Genomic DNA, 20,134 nt, shown 5'->3' with positions numbered 1-20,134 from the left:
ATGTTGCCACAGCTGGCGGGGATCGGCGGTATCTGCATCTGTATCGGTGTCTGCCGGCTTCGGAGATTCATAGGCACGCACTTGGTCGGTCCACTCTGTGCGCCCCGATCTCCTCCAGTATTTGGTCTCTGCTCGCCGCATTGGCCATCAACACCAATCGCCAAATGGCGTTCGTGTGTGGCAAGTGACACACGAGGCGCTGCAGCACAGCTGGATGCGTTCTCCACAGCCACTCGCATCTGGATCTCTGGACCAGGTGGATGTGGTGTGCCAACAATGCCTACAAATGGGGACCATCCATCAGTGCTGATGGAGCTGGTATTCCCACAGCCCGGAGAGCTAAGATCGGGATAAGCCGTAAAGCCATTAAATATAATCTTCACAATGAAAATGGAATTTTTTATGGTGTCTCCTTTCAGTTGTTGTACACAGGATACACCACAAATGCAATTTCAGATTTGTAAGTATAGTATAAATATAGTATAGTAAGTAAAATAAATAAATAGCGAAATTTCCTTTGAAATGATAAAGCTGATCAATTTGATAATGCATTTATGTTTATTGCTTCTCGTTTAGTTTAGCTTAGTTTCAGATTAGTTTAGCTACGCACTAGACGACGTCGTTCGCTCGTTCGTTCGTTTACACTTTAAAACTTAGGTTAATCACTAATAGCAGAATGGGTGGTCCTTAGCTCTACAGGTGGTTAGATCCACTCTGGCCGCTGCTATGAGCGGATGCTACCCAAAAGCGGCGTGCTCTCGGCAGCCTTTGAGGTAATCACGGTATGGCGGGAGCCGGAGCCAGCGGCAGCCGACGGAGCAGCCGGTGGTCGCGGTGGCCAATGGCTCGGACCAGGACGCTCGTCCTCGGCTTCGTCGATGCGAGACTGACGCGCTTGGCGCTTCTGCTGGTTCAGCTCGTGCAGATAGAGGGCACTCAGGCACATGTCGGCCACGCCCACGTTCAAGGGAGTGCTGCCCACGCGCGGGTCCACTCCACAGAGTCCGTAGAGCAGTGTATCCGTCGGACCTTCCAAGCGGCCTTCAGCCCGGCTGAGGCGCAAGCGGCGCATACTGTCCAGCGGGCCGACGCTGGCGGACAGATTCTGCTGCAACATCTGGCGGAAGTCGCTGGCTGCGACGGGGAATCCTCCAGATACCGGTCCAAGACCCGGACGCAGCGACTGCGAGATCTCCAGTTGCTGGGGCGTCACCTGAGCGGTCAGCACAGAGTTCGCAATGGAACAATAGTCCGCTCCCATGGTGCCAAATGAGATGAGGCTGTTGGTCAGCGGGTTCTCCTGCACCATCGACGTCTTGGCCTGGACTAGTTCACCCACGGCGTGCTCCCTGACGCCGCGCAGGAACTGCTTGGCCTCCTTCGGCATCTGCCACTCGGGATTGTTCAGTGTGAAACGGAGAAGCGACATCTCCGTTTTGCCGCCGGCCAAACTTTGCTGCTGTGGCTCCTGCTGCGGCTGTTGAGCTGTAGCCCGAGTCATCTCCTCCAGCTCGCTGGTTAGCTGCCAGTCGGGATTGCCGTGCTTGCGAACATCCATCTGGGCAAAGGAGCATACGTTGCCCACTCCTCGCACGGATACGGTGAACGTCCTGAAGAAACGCACCAGCTCTATGGCCTTTGGCCTGAACACAAAAATCAGCACGAAGGGTGTGACGAAGGGACTGAAGATTTCGCTGAGTAGGTAACCAGCCTTAAACTGAAAGAAGTTGCTAAACTCCTGGCGAACCTTTGTCGTGTGCGCCTGCTGCCGCCATTCGGAGGGCAGGTAGTGGACGTGCGCCAGAATGGCGGTCATTAGCTGCTCCGGGCACCAGACGAGATTCTCATCCGGTATTAGAGTTCTGCAGACCACACCTATGGCGCCGAGCCCTGCAAGGATGACAAGCAAATGCTCCACTTGGAAGACGTGCTCCTCGTAAATGCCCAATGCAAGGATTAGAAGTAGTAGTCCTCCACTGATAAAGAGCAGGTTTTTGGCTATCACAGCGGCCAGTGGCGAGGAAAAGGAGTTGAGATAGCGGTCCGCGTAGTCATATGCCCGATTCAGCCTGGCATCTAGTTCGTGGTCCAGCTCATTAAAGTGACGCAGGTAGAGGCGTCCGTAATTGGACCATGTACGCAGCCCGAGGGCACCAGGCTCCTTACGAAGAATGTTCGCATAGGAGAAACTGAAGTAGATAAGCTGCCATACGAAGATCACAGGCGCCAGGACCAAATTTAACAACGCCACTCCCAATATCAATTTGGAGAGTCGCTGCGCCAGCTCCGTTTGGTTGCTCCTTACCGCAAACTCATCCCGCAGCTGCCAGTTGTTCTGGAAGGGAGATCCCGGGCCGCGAAACAGGATGAAGTCAATGTTGAACAACATACCTCTACTCAGCGAGACCACTTCGCCATACAGCGGTATGTGGAACCTTACAGGCAGCAGTTGCTTGTTCATCAGTGCCACTAAGTAGTTCTTGAAGCGTAGAACTCGGTGATAGATGTCCAATTCCGTGAGCGACTCCTTGTCGATGCACATATGCTGTTCAGCCTGGACGCGACGAATCCGCTGTTGCACCTCGTGCCACGTAAAGTTGTCCAGATCCGAATCCTCGATATGAAGCGCAGAGTTGTAGAATCTCCTTATATCGGCGTACTGGGTAATATGGTACACCATTTTCAGCAGCCTTATGCCCAAGTAGATAGCGGCTATGAACACAACCAGGTACGTAACCCAAGTAAAGTGGGCTAAGCACTCGCCTGTGGGGTACATCACATCGGATAGAGTTGTCTTGTTGGGATTAGGTCCCCCTGGAGGGGTATCCCCAAAGAGCACGTCAAAGCGGACGCAGTGCATCACAAAGGCAAGTAGCCAGACGACAAAGCCAAACTCCAGAACCTGTAGCATTTCGTCCACTACAATCACTGTGAATCCGTGCTTCTGCTGGTACTGATACATTCGCGAGAAGAACGAGTCAAGGTCCTCGATGTGGTTCCACCGCGCACGCCCCGTCTCCGGAACCATGTGGATCATGACGCCACTGTTTCGAGGCGTGTCCTCGCCCTCATGTTCGGTGTCGTGCTCATCCAGCGGCTGCTCCAGCCCGTGTTCACCGAGGGGGTCTAAATGCGCAGCAGCTGCGTTCGCTTTTGCGTCTTGTGTTTTCGATGGGCCTTGGCCTGTGGAGGGATGGTGCTCCAGGAACGGGCTGGCCGCCTCCTCGGCCAGGGAGCGGTAGTTGATATGTGGGCTAGACATCGCCCAACGTCAAGGTCAAGCGTACTGACTATTTATATCGCTGTATAGTATAAGTTGGAAAATTCTTTGTTGTTTGATTCTGCTGAACCTTCTCAGCAAACAGCTGACTCTCCTAAGAGAAGTGTTGGCCAACGTCAAAATACTGGGTAATGAATAAGTAAGGCGGACCTCTGGCAGTGTCCAATGTGCAGTGTTCACACTTGCAGCGCATCACTATATAACACATGTTGGAGAAACAGAGGTACTTTACATATGAGACTGAAAATATAAATAATTAAATTTGCATTTTTCTTGCGTTTTTTTGTAATTATATATTCGTTTTTAACTTTTTGAAATACTCGATACTTTTGTTTTTGGTGCGCGAAGTGTGAACAGTCTAGATATCATTCAACATATATCTGCACAGAGTTGGCAGTTCCCTACCGCATTTGTAAACAAACGATTTGTAGCTCTTACTTTATTGCAAATTAAATTTAAAGAAAAACAGTCAAGATGGGTAAAAGGCAGCATCAAAAGGATAAAATGTAAGTATTTAGCACATCCAGCAGGTTATAGAAAAAAAGTCTACCCATTGCTTTCACAGGTACCTCACGTACACGGAGTGGAGTGAGCTGTATGGCGGCAAAAAAATGGAATCCTTGGAGAACGACCATGTCAAGTTCAAGCGGCTGCCATTCGAGCACTGCTGCATTACGATGGCGCCCTACGAGATGCCCTACTGCGATCTACAGGGCAATGTGTTCGAGTACGAGGCCATTCTTAAGTTTCTCAAGACCTTCAAGGTGAACCCCATCACCGGGCAGAAGATGGACTCCAAGTCATTGGTCAAGCTGAATTTCCACAGGAATGCCAACGATGAGTACCACTGCCCCGCCTTGTTCAAGCCCTTCAGCAAGAATTCGCACATTGTGGCGGTGGCCACAACTGGAAATGTATACTGCTGGGAGGCAATCGACCAGCTGAACATTAAGACCAAGAACTGGAAGGATCTGGTGGATGACACGCCATTCCAGCGTAAGGACATCATCACCATACAAGATCCTCAGAAGCTAGAGAAGTACGACATCTCGACCTTCTATCACATTAAGAAGAACCTACGAGTCCTGACGGAAGAAGAGCAGCAAGAGAGAAAGAATCCAGCCAGCGGGCGCATTAAGACTATGAATCTGGAGACCAAAGAGACGCTGGAACAGCTGCAGCAGGACTATCAGCCAGCGGAAGAGGAGGCCTCCACTTCGAAGCGTACAGCCGACAAGTTCAACGCAGCTCACTATTCAACTGGAGCGGTGGCGGCCAGTTTTACGTCTACCGCCATGGTGCCCGTTTCCCAAATAGAGGCGGCAATCATAGATGATGATTTGGTCAAGTACGAGCGGGTAAAAAAGAAGGGCTACGTTCGTTTAAATACGAACCTTGGACCTCTCAACCTGGAGCTATTCTGCGATCAAACTCCTCGAGCCTGCGATAACTTTATCAAACATTGCGCCAATGGTTACTACAATAATGTTATGTTTCACCGGTCCATAAGGAATTTTATTGTGAGTACGATCTCTGTTGAGGGAAACCTTAATTTATTATGGCTTTTGCAACAGGTGCAAGGAGGTGATCCAACTGGAAGTGGTTCTGGTGGCGAGTCCATTTGGGGCAAGAAGTTTGAGGATGAGTTTAAGCCGAATCTTACGCACACGGGCCGAGGAGTGCTATCCATGGCCAATTCGGGACCCAACACCAATGGCTCTCAGTTGTAAGTACCACAAAGTGCCATTTTTTCAATGCTTTTGCAAGTATACAATATTTTGTAGCTTTATCACATACCGCTCTTGCAAACATCTCGACGGCAAACACACCATCTTCGGAAAGCTTGTCGGTGGATTAGACACTCTTCAAAAGATGGAAAATATCGAGGTGGATAACAAGGACAGACCAATTGAGGATATCATCATTGAGTCCTCACAGGTATTTGTGAATCCATTTGCCGAGGCAGCCGAACAGTTGGCCAAGGAGCGCGAGGAGGAGGCGGCCGGCAAGGAGGAGATTGTCAAGAAGGAGGAGCAGCAAAAGCGCATGAAGGAGCCACTGAAGGTGTACAGAGAGGGCGTGGGCAAGTACCTAAAACTTCAGACAGTGGCTAAAAAGCCAGAGGCGCCACTTACATCCGCTCAAGCAGCCAAGAAAAAGAAACTGGCGAATGGTTTTGGAGATTTCTCCAGTTGGTAACCCTTGTTCTCCCAAAATAAAAGTTTAAAAGACAGTTTTAGAAGTAAAAGTTATTTATAATCACTCTTTATCGGTAGATTTGGTTCCCACATCTGTGCGCTCTCTATCCTGCCAGCTTTTCTTCATTTCCTGCAGCTTTTCCTGCCGCCGCCGCCGCTCAGTGGACTTTCTCTGCTCTTGTGCCTTGATTTGCGCGGCTATCGAATGCTCCCCGTTTAGATGCACGTCCAGTTTTTCCAGTAGAAGTTTACGAGCCTCCACTCGATTCTTTGATGCTAGTCGATGTGTGTGACACTTGACCGTGATATTGGTGGGTAGATGGCGCAAGAACACGCAGTTTGAGGTCTTGTTGACAGCCTGCCCACCGGGACCACTGCCGCGCATGAAGGTCTCCTCAATATCGGACTCCTGAAGCGCGGGAAAGCGGGAGTAGTCCAGATTGGACTTGCAGCGCACAGAGGGCGGAGGCAGCGCCAGGAATCGCACCAGGCCTCGCAGCATTCCTACAGAATGCGTCCCTTCTTCAGCAGGGTCTCTCCGCGCTGAAATATACGTCTATTTTGTTAATCTGTTATGAAATACGAAGGTGGCACTTACCTTAAAGCTGAATTCCACTTCCACCGGATTTGTAAGGGAACGGTTGTCCCGAAACTCGTGGCGAACTCTTCCCAGAAAGTAGTTTTTGTCGGTCAGCTTTAGGTGATTTCCGTAACGAATTAAATGCTTGTATAAACGCAAGATTTGCTGCCGCGAAGGTTGAACCATTTTCATATTTTACTCTCACATGTGTGGCAGTGTTGGTTAACGCAGAACTATAACAGGTTGGCAGTTCAGCAAAACCACAATCAGCTGTGGCTTTGTGCGATCAAAACAAAAGCAACAGTTATAAAAATAACATTTGAAAAAACGCAATGATAAGATTAAAAATCTCAAGTGGCCCACAATTTAAGCTCCCCCCACCACTGTTAAAAATTCCTAGTCACGGTTATACAGTGTATACAGTGTATTTATCTCTAAATAAGTAATGCATGTCATTTTAACATATCTATTTTATTATCTACGGTTACGCTATACCTGAAATGCCTGATTACTTTTACATCCACAGTTAGAATATCAATTGATTACTCCTTGGGCAACTTGTCCAGATCAATGCCGTCATCAATGGACACCCCTGTCGCCTGGCTCAACTCCAGCATTTCCTTAACCTGGTGGGCAACCTCCCTGTCCACTACTTCTCCACCTTGATTCATGGTACGTTCGATGATCTCCTCGTCGGACAATTGCAAGGCGAACATCTCCTCGGGCGAGATGTCCAAGGGATCCACCAAACTCATGAGGAAACTGGCCGATATCGATAAGCTGTACGGCAGGAAACGCACGTACTCCTTCAGAAGCTCACCGCGACTAAAAATTAGCATAATTAATATCATAAAAGATAATGCTTTGGCAGTAGCTCTACAGGATTATCTTATCTTATCATTTCGAGCAACTAATTAGAATTTTTAGATTTATGACTTGCATTCATATCGCTTGTTTTTCATGACGAAACATTACATTAGTGTAAACTAATTTTAAAACTCACCTTAGGAAATCCGGAACCTCCTCCTTGGCATGCTCCCTATAGCTATTATGAAGCGCCAAGGTGTATTCACAGAAGATGGCCTCGAAGTTTGGATCGCGCACCTCGGCATAAATGGACACGGCCAGGAAGACGTTGAGATCGACCATGGGAGAGGAGACTCGCAATGTCTGATAGTCGAACATCATGATCTCCTGCGGCTCCTCCTTGTCATTGTACCTGTAGGCCACATTATTCCTCACATAATCGCCGTGGCACAGAGTGGCCAGTGGCTCTCTGGGCGCCACCCGTTGCCTACCGTAGTGCGTGTAGTCCGAGATCGTGAAGCAGAACTTCTTTACAAACTCCTTGTCGATCTGTGGCTGATAGGTGGCAACCGCCTTGGCCGCTCGATCGATGCTCGCTTTCATGGTCAGCTTCCATTCCGGATGAATGTTATCGTTGGCATAGCGAGATTCCTTCAGATTGTCGGTCAGCTGGGCAAACTTCTCCGGGTTCTTGTGCTTCATGGCGTACGCAAAGCCATGGAACCTTCCCAGGTAACTCACGGCAATCATGGCGTGCTGCAGACTCAGACCCACACGATCTTTGGTGACCCGCCATCCCTGCTCCACGAAATTCTCCAGAATGGCCACAGCCGAATGCGGGTTCAACTCACTGTAATAGTACTTGGGTGCGGCAAACTTGCCATTGGTGAACTTCTGAATCTCTGGCAGAATTTCCGTATAGAAATTGATCTCGTTGGTAAAAAGGGCCCCAAACTGTATGGATTCATACATTTCTGGTGGCATCGCTGGTGTTTTCTACAAAAAACAATTAAGTATTGGTATTCTGGCATGTCAAGGTAAACTTCGTCATTAGATGTGATCTATTTTGGATTCAAAATCAATTCCCTTTGTTCGTGTGTTGAGATGCCTCCCCCTATTTCACAATGTTTGCCATGAAACCCCCACTCTTGACTAAGCTATCTGAGTTTGCCGGAAAACCAAACTGGCGAGTAGTACGCAGTTACGGCAGTTATATAATATAATTTAAATTCCGCGACTATAGTTAATCTTCTCGTTATGTTTTTAGATGGCTTTTCTAACATTTAGTTATACTATGAGAATGGTATACACCTACCTTAACCACCATTTTTCGCTGGAACTTTTGGCCGTCGTATTCAAAGTTAATGGTCGTCCGATAGCAAAAAGTCAGCATAAAGGCCTCCGAGTGGCCAATTACATCAATGTCGATGTCGCCCACATGGAATGAGTTCACCTTGGACTCGCTGTAGTTGTCCACCAGACGCCCGTTGCTCAGAATCGACGGAAGAACCGTGTATCTCAGCCACTGCTTCTCAGCCTCGATCTTTTCCATTTCGTCGCTACAATGGATTGCTTGACGATCCCAACCGCTTCGCTTCTGGATAGCGAATGAGCATAAACAAGTTCATATAGCGCATTTTGTACTCTCCGAAAGCTCATTCGTTGATAGAGATTACACGATAAGAGTGAATTGTAAATGAAAAGCTTTCTAATCATTAAAAGCACTTTATGGTTTATAGAGAAGCAATATCTAATGATTAGCATGATGCAATTTGGTATGTTAGAATGATATGATATGATATCATGACCCAATGATAGGGATATGTTAATTGTGTATAAGGAGTTTTAATGTGTTTTTCCTTTTTCTGTTTATTGTGTGCTATATTCAATTACTATAATGGTTCCTTTGGAATAAGTTCTATTTCCATTAATCACAGGTATCGATATATTTTTAGTCAAAATTTTCAGTTTTAGAAAAAGTTATCCTACCGTTGCAGTTCGACTAACGACCAACTACCAATGGGCCTCAACTGGTATTTACTAAAAACGACCGGGTCAATGACCAGGGCCAACACATACGTTCGAAGGTTCACGAATGGATCGCAGCGAAGCCGAGATCTCAACATGGTATCCAAAGTGCCAAAGAGGACAGATGCCCCGATAAGGATCACGGATTTGGATACCATGTCATATATGTCCTCTTCTTCACGAAAGGCCAAAATAACGAGCGGCCGACCGTCGAAGAATGCTCAAGACGACGATGTCGTCGTCGTCTGTCCAATGCAAACCAGTAGGAAGCCCATCGAGGAGCCCGCTGTTCGGGACTCGCCACAAATGCGCGAGTTCTTCGAGGAAGTGCGTCGGCGAAAGCTCAAGGATTACTATCTTCAGATGAAGGCTGCTGAAAGAAATACATCGATGTCCCATATTTGTCCGGATTGTGGTTTTGTGAAGCGGGATAAGAAGGATCTCAGCAAAAATATTTACTGCACGGGGGATAAACGATTGAGGATAAAAGATTGTGATCGGCATGGAGATCTCACCTGGCTGTGGAACTCCTCCGCCGCATATCCACACTCTGCACTGAGTTGTGGATGCAGCAGAGGTGTCTCCAGCCACTTGGAAATTTTATTCAAGCTGCACAATATAAAATGTTTAATTTAAAATTTGTAATTCTTGATATCTAGTTGCCAAGGAGTTTGCTGATAGTCCATCCGTTTTTCTCCGAACTTCAGTTTCACTCTGCAATCCAAATCGTTCGTACCTTTTCGATTTGAGCCTCATTCTTTCCACAATGTTTTCCGATCCCGCCCAGGAGTCGGTTGCCACGCAGACGGAGGCACAACCGATTCCGTCGCCCGTCTGCACACCACTTCTGATGGTGGACGAGGATGGACGGAAGCGGTACTGCTACCATGGTGGAAAGTGCAAGTGCGCCACTTGCGCACAAATTCGTGCAGAGCAGGCAGTGAAACTGGACCAGGAGCTGCTGTCCTACATACCGCACTCGAAGCTCCACCTGGAAGTTCCGATGCGGATGGCCAAGCCGAAGCAGTATCGCCTGGAAGCTCGACGGGCTACTCCCGAACTGGCCAAATTTCTGCGGGAGGACCACGAGAGGCTGAGGGCGGAGTATCCAGCGTACTACCTTCCGGATCGGTACTTTGGTGTGAAATTCTACGAGTTGCCAGGACCGCAGCACAAGGAGACCCAGACGGACATCCCGATTGGGCGATACGGCATCGATGGTTGTCCCTGTCCCAACAAATCGCTCTGCTATGACTTGTAATCCTGGGCAGGACTCAATTGGGCATAGAGGGTTCAATAAAAGTTCGAAATGTGAGAAGTAGTCGCATGTTTTACTTGTAGCTTATGATAATAGTTATGATACTCCTATTTCTTGGGTAATTTGGAGTAGAAATCCTCCAGAAATTCCTTTAATATCAACTTGAACTTTTCGCCGTGCTTGGCCAATAGCAACTTGGCCTCACTGTCCTCGTTGTCCAGCATCTCATCCGCTTCCTCCAGCACTTGAAGGTAGTGCAGCCAAGCCGTCTCCAATCCCATCACCTGGTCAAATGTTTCCTCGCTAAGCTGCACCTGGTATTTGTGCAGCAGAACGAAGAGTTCCAGCATCGGAGTAAATGCGGACTGCTTCACTGGCACATCCTTCAGGAGTTTTTCAAGGAGCTGTTTGGCAGCCACCGTTTCACGGATGGTACGAGGAACCTTCATCACATTTCGCTCGTTGCGTCGTATGTATCGGTAAACAGCTAAATTTAGATGAAATATAAAATAGATCCCAGTAAGTTGTTGATGTACTTACCACTCATCAAATTGCTGCCATGATCCAGCAGCATTTTAATATTAAGAGCCTGCCACTTCTCGATCCAATCCAGCATGGTGCTCTTCAGCGCATTCTGATTGATCAGGATAAAGTAAACGTTGGTGATGGCATCCTCAAAGATGACCTCGTCCGCCAGGGCACTGTAGTGTTCAATCCCGCCTTCAAAGACGCCAGCCGTCCGAGACTTCGACATAAGGCGTTGCCGGAATTCCTCCTCTGTCGTTTCCCAAAGGACACGGTTCTTGTTCCACACCGATTCGTACTTAGCTAGTTCCTCCCGCTGAATGCCAATCTCCGCTTGAATGCTTCTCATCAGTTCAGAGCACTCCTGATCCTCCCGGAAAACGCTAGCGAATCCCTGGCGTTGCTGCTTCTTTGGGAGCTTTAGTTTATAGCCCAATCGCGGAAACTGATCCAACATGCTGCGTATACTATCCACAATTCCATTGATCATATCGCCAATGGCATCCATGTCGGGAGTAAAGACAATCCGACCATCTTTCACATCCGATTCGACGACAACAATGGGAGCGGATGCCATATCCGCATCGCAATGAAGGGCCTCATAGAGCTTGTTTAATGATCCACGAGCACTGGTCATCAAGGAACTGGCTAGCATGTCATCCATATCGTTCACATAAGCAATCCACTCCGCAGACATCTGGCATAAATTGTGTCAAGAAAAGATTTTCAATTTTATTATATTTAGAGAAACTCACCTCGTCATCCACCGATTGAAATTGCCGACTAAAGGCTGACAGTAGCTCCACTACATGGCTGTAGTACCTCCTCAAGATGTCACCGGAGGAGCTCAGCCTGCTGGACAACTGCTGCTGGAACACAGATATATCCACGGAGCCGGAAAATGCAAAGTGCAGCAGGCAAGTGCCGCAGATCTTCTCACAAATCCTGGCCACGCCGCGATTAGCGCGCTTGAATATAAGAACTAACTCCTGGAACTCCGCGATGAACTCAGTGCCATCTTCAAAAAATTCCTCGTTGAACTCGGAGCCATAGGTGATCTTAAATACCCCAGGAGCGAGCTGGCGGTCACACGCTTGGATCAGGGGACGAAAGAGTTTCCGTTCCCTATCGCTGAGAACAGCCAGTATGCGATTGTGACTTAGGGCCAGTTTGATTATACCATTGTATAAGGATCTTATAGTGTCGTATCTTTCGTAAAGTTTCTTCATTGTGCTGGGAATGGCGAAGCCCATTCGCTCAAAATGCTGGGCCTGCTCACACAGTTCCAGAACGGAGGCATCGATATTGCACTCCAAGAGTCCCTTGAATTTCTTACTTCGTACCACTAGATAACGATCCAAACGCTGGCAAAGGTCTCCCGAAAAGCCGCAGCACTTGGCCACCCAGTCATCGTAGGCCAGTCGAATTTCCTTTTGAAATTCGAAACGCAGTGCATCAAATTTGGCCAAGGCCGGAGATGATTCCTTAACAGCCGGCAACCATTCGGAGTTCTTCAACCGATCTCTTAGCCAAGTCAGGCGCTCAAGATTAATCCGATAGCCGAGAGCTATGGACACGTGTTTTGATAACCAGGATTCTCGGCTTTGCTCCTCTAGCAATTTTCTCGACGTGGCATCCATTTCCTTGGAGAACATCCTCCACAGACTGCTTGTTTCCTTTAGGTATGTTTTTCTCAGGGTTCCCCTCTGGCGGTAGGAGTAGAATAGCATGGCCTGCAGAGCCTCCAACATTTCCTCAACATTGGACACTTGCTGGAATACATTGAAGATCAGCCTCTGGACAGTCTCCTCCAGTTTCTGCATGTTTTTGCGAAAGGTTGCCACATCCGCATACCAATCCGAACGATGGACATTCAGGATATATGCCTGCGAATTTTGCTGGAGCTGGTTCAAGGTGTCCAGAAACTGCTCCTCCACACTTTCCGCAATCTTCTCCAGCTCCTCGCCACAGGTCCCGCCAAAAACGGGCTTGGATATGCTTCCGTTTTCATCCAGTCGGCCAAACACAATCATGGATTCACAAATGTCAATCACATCATTGAGACGTTCCACAAAGGCGTCGATGTGGTTGAAGATTAGTCCCTCATCCAGCTCCCACGGCATTTGTGTGTGTTTCTGGGCAAGATCCTTGGAAATTGTATCATAGATTCCCCTGTAAGTCAGGCAGCACTCAATAGCCACGTTGCATATCCTAATGCCGAAACGTGGTTTGCCCGAGAGGATCTCCTCCACTTTGGTTTGCTCTGTGCAGAATCTGTAAGGAGCAATAACGTATATATTATCCTCTTAGGTGATTCTTGTAATAGTCACCTTATGATCTGATTACTCAAATTCCGAAACAATGCAGCAATTAGCCTAGTTGTATTGTAGTATTCCGAATTAAGCCAAATGAAACGTATAAGGTGGATAATGCGAGGTAAAAGTTTCGTCAAGTCCGCCGGGCTTGTGGCCGCATCGATTTTGGAGCAGGGTTCAATCAGCAGATGAAGGAACCTAATGTTCGACAGAGATTTGAGAAGCTCCTCCCTGGCCCTCTCAATAAGTCCATCCATTTGTGGCATGTGCACGGATTGGGCATTGTGCAAGAGCAACAAAACCTTTTGAACATCCGAATGAGCTAATTGATAATTGATTCCTTGAAGGACTTCATCTAAATTGGAGAACATGGATGAATAATTACGAAAGTTAAGTGGTTTGACACCACCTTCAGTTTATATACAGAAATAAACTTACAGCGATATTCCCAGAACTCAAACTCATCCCGCACGGTGGCCAGATCATGTGGAACCGTCAACGTATCATCTGCCAGCAAAGTTCGAATCTGTGTGGTCCAGTAGAGAGCGATGCCCTCCAGGCTGCCGACCAAGTACCTATCAACGGGTCCAGCCGTCAACTCCTTGATGACAAAGGGGACGTACATCACGGACATCCCAGCGATTTGATGGTGCATTCCGCTGAGAAATGCCAGGAATCTGTCCATGCTGGAACAGAAACGGTTTCGCACCGTGGCATTCCATTCGAGATAGTTCCGGAAGAAGGGGACGTACAAGCGATCGAGTAGCTCCATCAAGCAGCCATCCACATCGCTCGTCAAGGTGCCGAAGTTGATCTCATCGTGAAATCCCTCCACGCTGAAAATCTCATTCGGTTCACGGCGAAAGTAACTTAGATCTGAGACACACATGGTGGGCATGCCCAAGCAGGCGGCTAGGGCATCCCTGTCGTAGTAAATGGTTAGCAGGGGCTCGTGAACCTCCAGTAGCCAGGCGCGGATGATGTCCAGAGTTCCCTCCTGCCAGTCCCTGTGATCCAAGCAGCTCAACACACTCATCCGCTGAATGTAGCAAACCAGTTGGTTCAGTTCCTCGTCGCTATACGATGGCTTTGGCGTCTCCGGACGGAGCTCCTCCTGACGAGGTTCAACGCTGCGCTCTGGGATCCAGGTTAAAAAGGAGTTCTTGGGAAAATACTGATACAAACTCACCCTCATCGTCTGTTAAATCGGAATCTGTTAGATGCTCATCTTCTACAGCGCTGGAGGAGGCCATTTCACGAAGTTTTCATTCGCAAAAGTACAGAAAACTTTATGAAAATCCATGGCAACCGGAAGCCGGCCATATCGTTACTTTTAGTTCGCGCTGAAGAAGTGCGTTTCCGGCGGGCTTTTCAAAAATATAATGACTTTTGCAGTACATTTACATTTACAATGATTCTTTTTTTGTCTTAAAAAAAGTTTATTCCAAAAATGTAGATTTTTAAAACTTTTCTACATCATTTTACATAGCCACTATTATCTTATGTCGAACTAAAAGTATAAAAACCACATAAATTCGGTGGTGGAATCTAGTGCGATTTTTGGGGTAGCAAGCCTTGGTCACACCAATCTGATTCGAAAGTGGCTCTTAATTCAAAAACAAGAGAGAATGCTATGCTATAGTGCATCGACTATCAGATACCCGTTAAAATCTATGTTTGAATCTAATTTAGGAACTAAGATTTCGGAATAGGATCTCTAAATATTTGTGTATACAGTTGCGGGGGCGATTTGTGTCAGTTGTTCACTTAGCAGATAGATACATTCTTAGGATTCATCTTTAAAACAATGCTGAGATGCCCAAAAGTGACCCAGTCGATGCTGGCCAGGATCAGCATCCGCCACTTCGCAGACGAGATCCACGGCAGCGTGCGAGCGGCCTACGCAAAGGGAGATGCTCGAGCTGATCCGGTCAACGTGCTGCCCAAGTCCAAGTACGGTGGAATCAATACGGTCTCTCTGGTCACGGGCACCACCATCATTGGCCAGCAGGGAGCCCAATTCGTGTCATCCCTGCTTTCGAGCAGCCGCGTCCCTGTGGAGGTCCAAGTAATCGAAGCTGGCCAGGATGACGAATACTTCCACTCGGTGCTCCGGAACAGAACGGCCGTTCATGTGGACAATCAGGCGGACGCGGAAGCCAAGCAGAAGGCGCTCAAGATCTGCAATGATCTGGACTTGTACGTCTTCAAGACCCGGACACGCAGCTTTCCCGGCTTCAAGTGCCGCTTTCCGGACGTGGATATCCAGTTAATCGGTCAGAACAACATGGGCATCTTCAACGAGCTGGAATATTCACCTGTGGAGGGAGTGGTAGAGGCCCTGTCCGTCGTCTCCCAAAAAGCCAATGAGAAGTACCTGCAGTACGCCTTCAAGGCGGCTGCAAAGGCGGGTCGGAAACGGGTGACGCTTATCAACAAGGCCAAAGAGTGGGCCATTAGCGATGGCTCACTGGTGGAAGCCGCCAAGCGAATGCACTGCCACTACAAGGATTGCCTGGAGCTGGAGCTCATGGAGGTGGAGGAGGCCATCAGCCGGCTGGTGACGGAGCCCACCTACTTTGACTGCCTCTTCGCCAGCGAGCGCTATGCCACATTCCTATCCGCCATCTGCAGTGGAGTCTGTGGCGGGGCTAATCTCTTCAGTGCGGTGGAGATCGGTGATCACCATGCCGTTTTCAAGCCCCTCCAGACGAAACTATCGCTGACCAACTATGCCAATCTAAGTGCCTACGGCATCGTGTCCACCATTGTGGATCTCTTCGAGCATCTGGGCCACGATAAGTGCGCCGATGCTCTGTGGTGCGAGTTGAAGCGCACCATGGACGAGGGCATTCGCACCAAGGAGTTCGGTGGCCAGGACACCGGCGAGTATGTAATTTGCAACATCATCAACCAGCTGCGATGCCGAGCATTGGGAAAATAGAGATCCTGCCATAAAATATATGAACGAAAGCACAAAAGTGTTCTAAGAATCTTATTAAATTGCCTGTGACCATTATTTTTCCAAAATAAAAATCAATATTTTTAAACCTTTCGCTCGAAATACTTTTTACCAATACATAACAATTTATTTGCTTACAACGAACAATAATTTGAAGGGGAATTGTCAGTAGTTGCGATATTTTTGGGAGTTCTTCAGCTAAAATTTAAGATTAAGTGAATAATTAGATTGTAAAAAAATATAACTAAGAATAAATCTGATGCATTGGAAAACGTATCAAAAAGTTAAAGGCCGCATTTTATTTAAATTGTTCTAGTTAAACTAAAATTTTTGATAGGCTTGTCCAAATGCATCAGAAATACGTGGTGCCCGAGTATCGGAAAGTGGACCTTAGCATTCGTAACCACACCTGCTCATCCTCCGAGCGCAGCCTGCTCTCGCTCATCTTCATCTTCCAGTTTTCCGAAAAGGTCACCAGCTCCACCACCGCCTTAAAGGTGACACTTTTCAGTGGTTTAACGCATTTCAGGAGTTTTGCCTTCTCTTTGTTGCTTGGGTACTTCATGTAATCGTACTCAGCCGCCTGATCCGCTACCTCATCGATGATATCCTTTTTGAACTCGACCTTTTGAGTTCCCGGATCTTCGTCCAGCTTGGATTGGTCCAGGTTCTTGGGTTTCCGGCGCTGTTTTACTGGGCTGTCCATGTTCAGAGGAGAATTTGGTTTGATTTTGTTGTTCAGCTATCAAAAATTGATCAAAACTTGAGTTGTGCCTGCTAAAACTCAAATTTGAAGTGCCTGCTGCGGGTGTGTGTAATAAACATGATGTCCTCCCATTTGCACGTACAATTTGAATGGATTTATGTTCCAAGCCGGCGGCTGTAAACAACTACATAAATACCGGAGCAGGACCTATGAAATGGATGGGGGGAGTAGGGCAATAAAAAGGAGCATATTTGCAGGCGCCAAAAACAAAAGCCCCAACACACAATTGCCCAGCATGTGGGCATGGAAGGCCCCCCAGTCGATACTTTATCATCATGCAAATGGGCATTGTACTACTACTACCCATATAATCCCCTCCAGGGCTAATAAGTACCATGAACGGAACACGCCGCACAAAAACAAAATCCCACAATGGAAGCTGAAGGATAAACAGCAGCAAAAATTCCTGCCAGCCCCTTTGGCCACATCCTTGCTGTGGGCCATCTTGAGTTATGGCTCAATTCCAATGGGCCAACCAACGGGAGGAAAAGACAATCGTTTACACGCACATATGAGTTGTAATTTATTCGCCACTAGAAAAGTTGCCTTTATTAAATTTTAGTCGAAACACCCACACACACACGCGCGCATCCTTTTAGCAGCACTCCTGGTGTCCTGGTCATTGCTCCAGCTCGTTGGTGGGTCCGTGTGTCAGCTTGGCCCTCATGGAGCCGCAGACCATCATGCAGGCGAACAGGGACAGCTCCAGGACACGGCACATGCAGTAGGCCACCACATCCAGCAGGTGCTCCACCACTCCCAAGTACAGACACATCCGTGGCTGGGTGCTTCGCTAGACCAGTGAATCTCTTGCTTATTCCAGTTACTTCCGCGCTCAACTGAGCTATCCACCAATGTGTTAGCTGGGTGCACTCCTATATCCTGATAAGCTTAAACCTCTTATGCTTAAGTTCACCGTGTTCACAGGCGACCAACTCTTTTCTTCAAATGATAACACTGCGCTGCTCGGCTCGCCATATATATTTAATCCTGTTGCTGTATCAGGACACGAAGCTCCTTGTCGTCCGCGTCTCGTGTTTCCCCACAAAACCGAATGGGAGCCGAACGCAAGTCGCCGAGAGAGAGAGATTTCCATGCAAGGAGGGTAAGGATAACATGGAGATGGGGTTCTGCCACAGACAATTGCCTATTTTATGGTATTCAAAATGCTTTAAATATATTCAAACTATAAAAAACACTTAAAAAATATATTTTCATTTTAAATAACAAGCCGCTATTTTCTGAATGAGTGTTGAGTGTTGATAACTACAGTCAAAAGTAAGTTTAAGTTTATCATTTAAGATGAGCTTAACTGATCTTAGCAACACCTTTACTTACAAGCATTTAATCTTTGCATAATCAAAATGTTAAGTAAGCATTTTTAAAATAAGAGTTTATGCCAAAAAACTTAGTTTCGCTCAATGTGCAGTGTTGGTACATGCGCAAACTGGTTTTCAATCCACAGAAAAAGGAGCCAGAGATAAGGATTAAAAGTAAAGGATATTGAGAGCAGAGAAATATCATATTTAAGATTTGCGGCCAGCAAACAATAGAAATTACTTTGTAACTAATCATATATACTCGTATTTACATAAAGTAGATAATATTTTTAAAATTTGGCACACATTATATGAATTTTGGAAAAACTCACTTTTTAATTAATGAAATTAATATAAAGTTTCCTTTCGAAATTAATTTTATTCGACATATGTACGAAGCATGTATTACAATAAATAATTGACGTTTGGTATGGTATTATTATATTATTATTATCCTTAGCCAAATAATAGAAATAGTAAGATCTGTTTGTGAAACATAAGGCAATTATCAAACGCATCTATGGAATATTTTTCATAGCCACTTAATAGTAATGGTAAGATCTGTTCAATTCGAGTTAATAGTTTGATTCGACAATTGGCTAGACGGCAAATGTCGTGTGCCTGCCAAGGACTCCGCATTTCCAGGACCAAAGGCAACCACTGAATGCCATGGGCATCGACCATATGTTGGTTCCTAACCGAAGTCGGGTCGGTGCAGCACGGCACAGCAGAGCAGAGTACAGCATATGGTCACTAGACGCGAGCCACAATGCAGTTCGCCAGCGGGTTAATTGATGGCCCATGCCGACCAGTACAGTAGCTCATCCTCGTGAGCTCCGCGAGCCCCCCACCCCTCCACTCGCTCGTGTGCCGTTGAGCGTGAAAGTCACAAATTATGGGAGACAGAGAGAGAGGGGAAGATCCCATGGCATGATAGTACCAATTTGGCAAGATATGACGCGTGCCTGGCGCGAAAGAGATGGCAACAGGCGAAGTGTAGGCGTTTCACCACCGAGCGAAAGGGAGGGAAACACATCTAACCCCTAAGTCACCCCAGCTCCTCGGGGAGATCCTTTGGCCGGGCCATGGTAATAGCTGCGAGGATCCTGGGGCCAGGGGTCATTTGCGGGCCATTTACACAAACTTGGTCAGAACGGCGGTGAAAATATTTGTAGAATGCATCTCGCGGGGGTTGACCGTAGTCACGTCTGGATCCGATCGGATCGTTTCAGTTGCATCGAAACTTTCAAGCCGCGCGGATCTGCCATGAGCTACTACTACTCGTCTGCCTCCGAGGAGGATGGCAGTTCCCAGTACCTGGGCAGTCCCAACTACAACTTGACCCAGCTGCCAGTTTCTGGCCAGGATTACGGACAGGGGGCTTTCTTATCGCCGGAATGGCAATTCCTGGATGCCGCAGGCGGAACTCAAACGGAACTAGGACCCATCATGGAGGTGCAAGGACAGCACAACCAGCCGCAGACCAAACGGCGGAGTAACAGCTCCACGGGATCGGACGGAAGGAAGAGCAGTCCAGAGCAGACCAATCTAAGTCCCACGGTCCAGAAGAGGAGACGACAGGCCGCCAATGCGCGGGAAAGGAAGCGGATGAACGGATTGAATGCGGCTTTCGAGCGGCTAAGGGAAGTGGTGCCCGCTCCGTCCATCGACCAGAAGTTGTCCAAGTTCGAGACTCTCCAGATGGCCCAGTCCTACATCCTGGCACTGTGCGATCTCCTCAACAACGGGGACGTGGAGGTGGATGCCGCTGCGTACACAATCTTCGGCGACAGCGACAGTGGATTTGGATTGAGCGGAGGATCCTTGTCATAGATGGATAATACTAGACTAAAGTTATGTGATTTTCTTCTTACTGTAGATTAAGTTAAATATGTAATGAAATAAATGGAATATTAAACAAAATTGGTCGAGTTAATTGAATGCAAAAATAATTTCAATTTCAAAGTATCGCTTGATTATGAACCAAGTGATCATTCCAAAATGAGATACTCATTTAACCCTTTCTAGCAATTATAACCAGCCCACTATTCCCAGATCCCCAGATTCAATTGGCCATCGGATCGTTTGGCTACGCC

General features: G+C 47.5%; 12 protein-coding genes across 12 annotated transcripts; 5 read left to right on the top strand and 7 right to left on the bottom strand.

Annotated features, from left to right (window-relative positions):
* Nucleotides 1-539: 539 nt before the first annotated feature.
* LOC6734752 (autophagy-related protein 9A) lies at nucleotides 540-3,405 on the bottom strand. The gene has a single exon (XM_002081719.4). The coding sequence runs from the start codon at nucleotides 3,260-3,262 to the stop codon at nucleotides 725-727; it is 2,538 nt and encodes an 845-aa protein (XP_002081755.1). The 5' UTR covers nucleotides 3,263-3,405; the 3' UTR covers nucleotides 540-724.
* A 231-nt stretch (nucleotides 3,406-3,636) lies between these two features.
* LOC6739457 (RING-type E3 ubiquitin-protein ligase PPIL2) lies at nucleotides 3,637-5,513 on the top strand. The gene is made up of 4 exons (XM_016172109.3): nucleotides 3,637-3,786; nucleotides 3,846-4,800; nucleotides 4,855-5,006; nucleotides 5,065-5,513. Exons 1-4 carry the CDS (start codon nucleotides 3,755-3,757, stop codon nucleotides 5,477-5,479), a joined length of 1,554 nt encoding a protein of 517 aa, XP_016027959.1. The 5' UTR covers nucleotides 3,637-3,754; the 3' UTR covers nucleotides 5,480-5,513.
* Nucleotide 5,514: 1 nt separating this feature from the next.
* On the bottom strand, nucleotides 5,515-5,980 carry LOC27207164 (mitochondrial translation release factor in rescue). Its single transcript, XM_039291334.2, has one exon. The coding sequence runs from the start codon at nucleotides 5,978-5,980 to the stop codon at nucleotides 5,540-5,542; it is 441 nt and encodes a 146-aa protein (XP_039147268.1). The 3' UTR covers nucleotides 5,515-5,539.
* Nucleotides 5,881-6,380, bottom strand: LOC6740484 (MIEF1 upstream open reading frame protein). The gene is made up of 2 exons (XM_016176671.3): nucleotides 6,077-6,380; nucleotides 5,881-6,021 (listed from the first exon to the last, which is right to left on the bottom strand). The coding sequence occupies exons 1-2, from the start codon at nucleotides 6,248-6,250 to the stop codon at nucleotides 5,983-5,985; spliced, it is 213 nt and encodes a 70-aa protein (XP_016027958.1). The 5' UTR covers nucleotides 6,251-6,380; the 3' UTR covers nucleotides 5,881-5,982.
* Nucleotides 6,381-6,467: 87 nt separating this feature from the next.
* On the bottom strand, nucleotides 6,468-8,498 carry LOC6734751. Its single transcript, XM_016168214.3, has 3 exons — nucleotides 8,181-8,498; nucleotides 7,062-7,861; nucleotides 6,468-6,883 (listed from the first exon to the last, which is right to left on the bottom strand). Exons 1-3 carry the CDS (start codon nucleotides 8,415-8,417, stop codon nucleotides 6,601-6,603), a joined length of 1,320 nt encoding a protein of 439 aa, XP_016027956.1. The 5' UTR covers nucleotides 8,418-8,498; the 3' UTR covers nucleotides 6,468-6,600.
* Nucleotides 8,499-8,774: 276 nt separating this feature from the next.
* Nucleotides 8,775-9,713, top strand: LOC6734750. Its single transcript, XM_002081717.4, has one exon. The coding sequence runs from the start codon at nucleotides 8,885-8,887 to the stop codon at nucleotides 9,527-9,529; it is 645 nt and encodes a 214-aa protein (XP_002081753.1). The 5' UTR covers nucleotides 8,775-8,884; the 3' UTR covers nucleotides 9,530-9,713.
* Nucleotides 9,660-10,214, top strand: LOC6734749. The gene has a single exon (XM_002081716.4). It carries the CDS (start codon nucleotides 9,660-9,662, stop codon nucleotides 10,152-10,154), a length of 495 nt encoding a protein of 164 aa, XP_002081752.1. The 3' UTR covers nucleotides 10,155-10,214.
* Nucleotides 10,215-10,222: 8 nt separating this feature from the next.
* Nucleotides 10,223-14,304, bottom strand: LOC6734748 (dynein-1-beta heavy chain, flagellar inner arm I1 complex). Its single transcript, XM_016168213.3, has 6 exons — nucleotides 14,181-14,304; nucleotides 13,430-14,128; nucleotides 13,007-13,346; nucleotides 11,432-12,950; nucleotides 10,692-11,373; nucleotides 10,223-10,638 (listed from the first exon to the last, which is right to left on the bottom strand). Exons 1-6 carry the CDS (start codon nucleotides 14,242-14,244, stop codon nucleotides 10,259-10,261), a joined length of 3,684 nt encoding a protein of 1,227 aa, XP_016027955.1. The 5' UTR covers nucleotides 14,245-14,304; the 3' UTR covers nucleotides 10,223-10,258.
* Nucleotides 14,305-14,723: 419 nt separating this feature from the next.
* Nucleotides 14,724-16,037, top strand: LOC6734747 (isocitrate dehydrogenase [NAD] subunit gamma, mitochondrial). Its single transcript, XM_002081714.4, has one exon. The coding sequence runs from the start codon at nucleotides 14,799-14,801 to the stop codon at nucleotides 15,933-15,935; it is 1,137 nt and encodes a 378-aa protein (XP_002081750.1). The 5' UTR covers nucleotides 14,724-14,798; the 3' UTR covers nucleotides 15,936-16,037.
* An 18-nt stretch (nucleotides 16,038-16,055) lies between these two features.
* On the bottom strand, nucleotides 16,056-16,737 carry LOC6734746. The gene is made up of 2 exons (XM_002081713.4): nucleotides 16,363-16,737; nucleotides 16,056-16,151 (listed from the first exon to the last, which is right to left on the bottom strand). The coding sequence occupies exons 1-2, from the start codon at nucleotides 16,657-16,659 to the stop codon at nucleotides 16,119-16,121; spliced, it is 330 nt and encodes a 109-aa protein (XP_002081749.1). The 5' UTR covers nucleotides 16,660-16,737; the 3' UTR covers nucleotides 16,056-16,118.
* A 480-nt stretch (nucleotides 16,738-17,217) lies between these two features.
* Nucleotides 17,218-17,694, bottom strand: LOC27206174. Its single transcript, XM_016168212.2, has one exon. It carries the CDS (start codon nucleotides 17,492-17,494, stop codon nucleotides 17,339-17,341), a length of 156 nt encoding a protein of 51 aa, XP_016027954.1. The 5' UTR covers nucleotides 17,495-17,694; the 3' UTR covers nucleotides 17,218-17,338.
* A 1,448-nt stretch (nucleotides 17,695-19,142) lies between these two features.
* Nucleotides 19,143-20,127, top strand: LOC27206613 (protein lin-32). The gene has a single exon (XM_016181811.3). The coding sequence runs from the start codon at nucleotides 19,215-19,217 to the stop codon at nucleotides 19,869-19,871; it is 657 nt and encodes a 218-aa protein (XP_016027953.1). The 5' UTR covers nucleotides 19,143-19,214; the 3' UTR covers nucleotides 19,872-20,127.
* The last annotated feature ends 7 nt before the right edge of the window (nucleotides 20,128-20,134 follow it).

This window comes from Drosophila simulans, chromosome 2R, assembly GCF_016746395.2.
Source record: "Drosophila simulans strain w501 chromosome 2R, Prin_Dsim_3.1, whole genome shotgun sequence".
Lineage (NCBI taxonomy): Eukaryota > Metazoa > Arthropoda > Insecta > Diptera > Drosophilidae > Drosophila > Drosophila simulans.
This window is presented reverse-complemented; position numbering and strand designations above follow the sequence as displayed.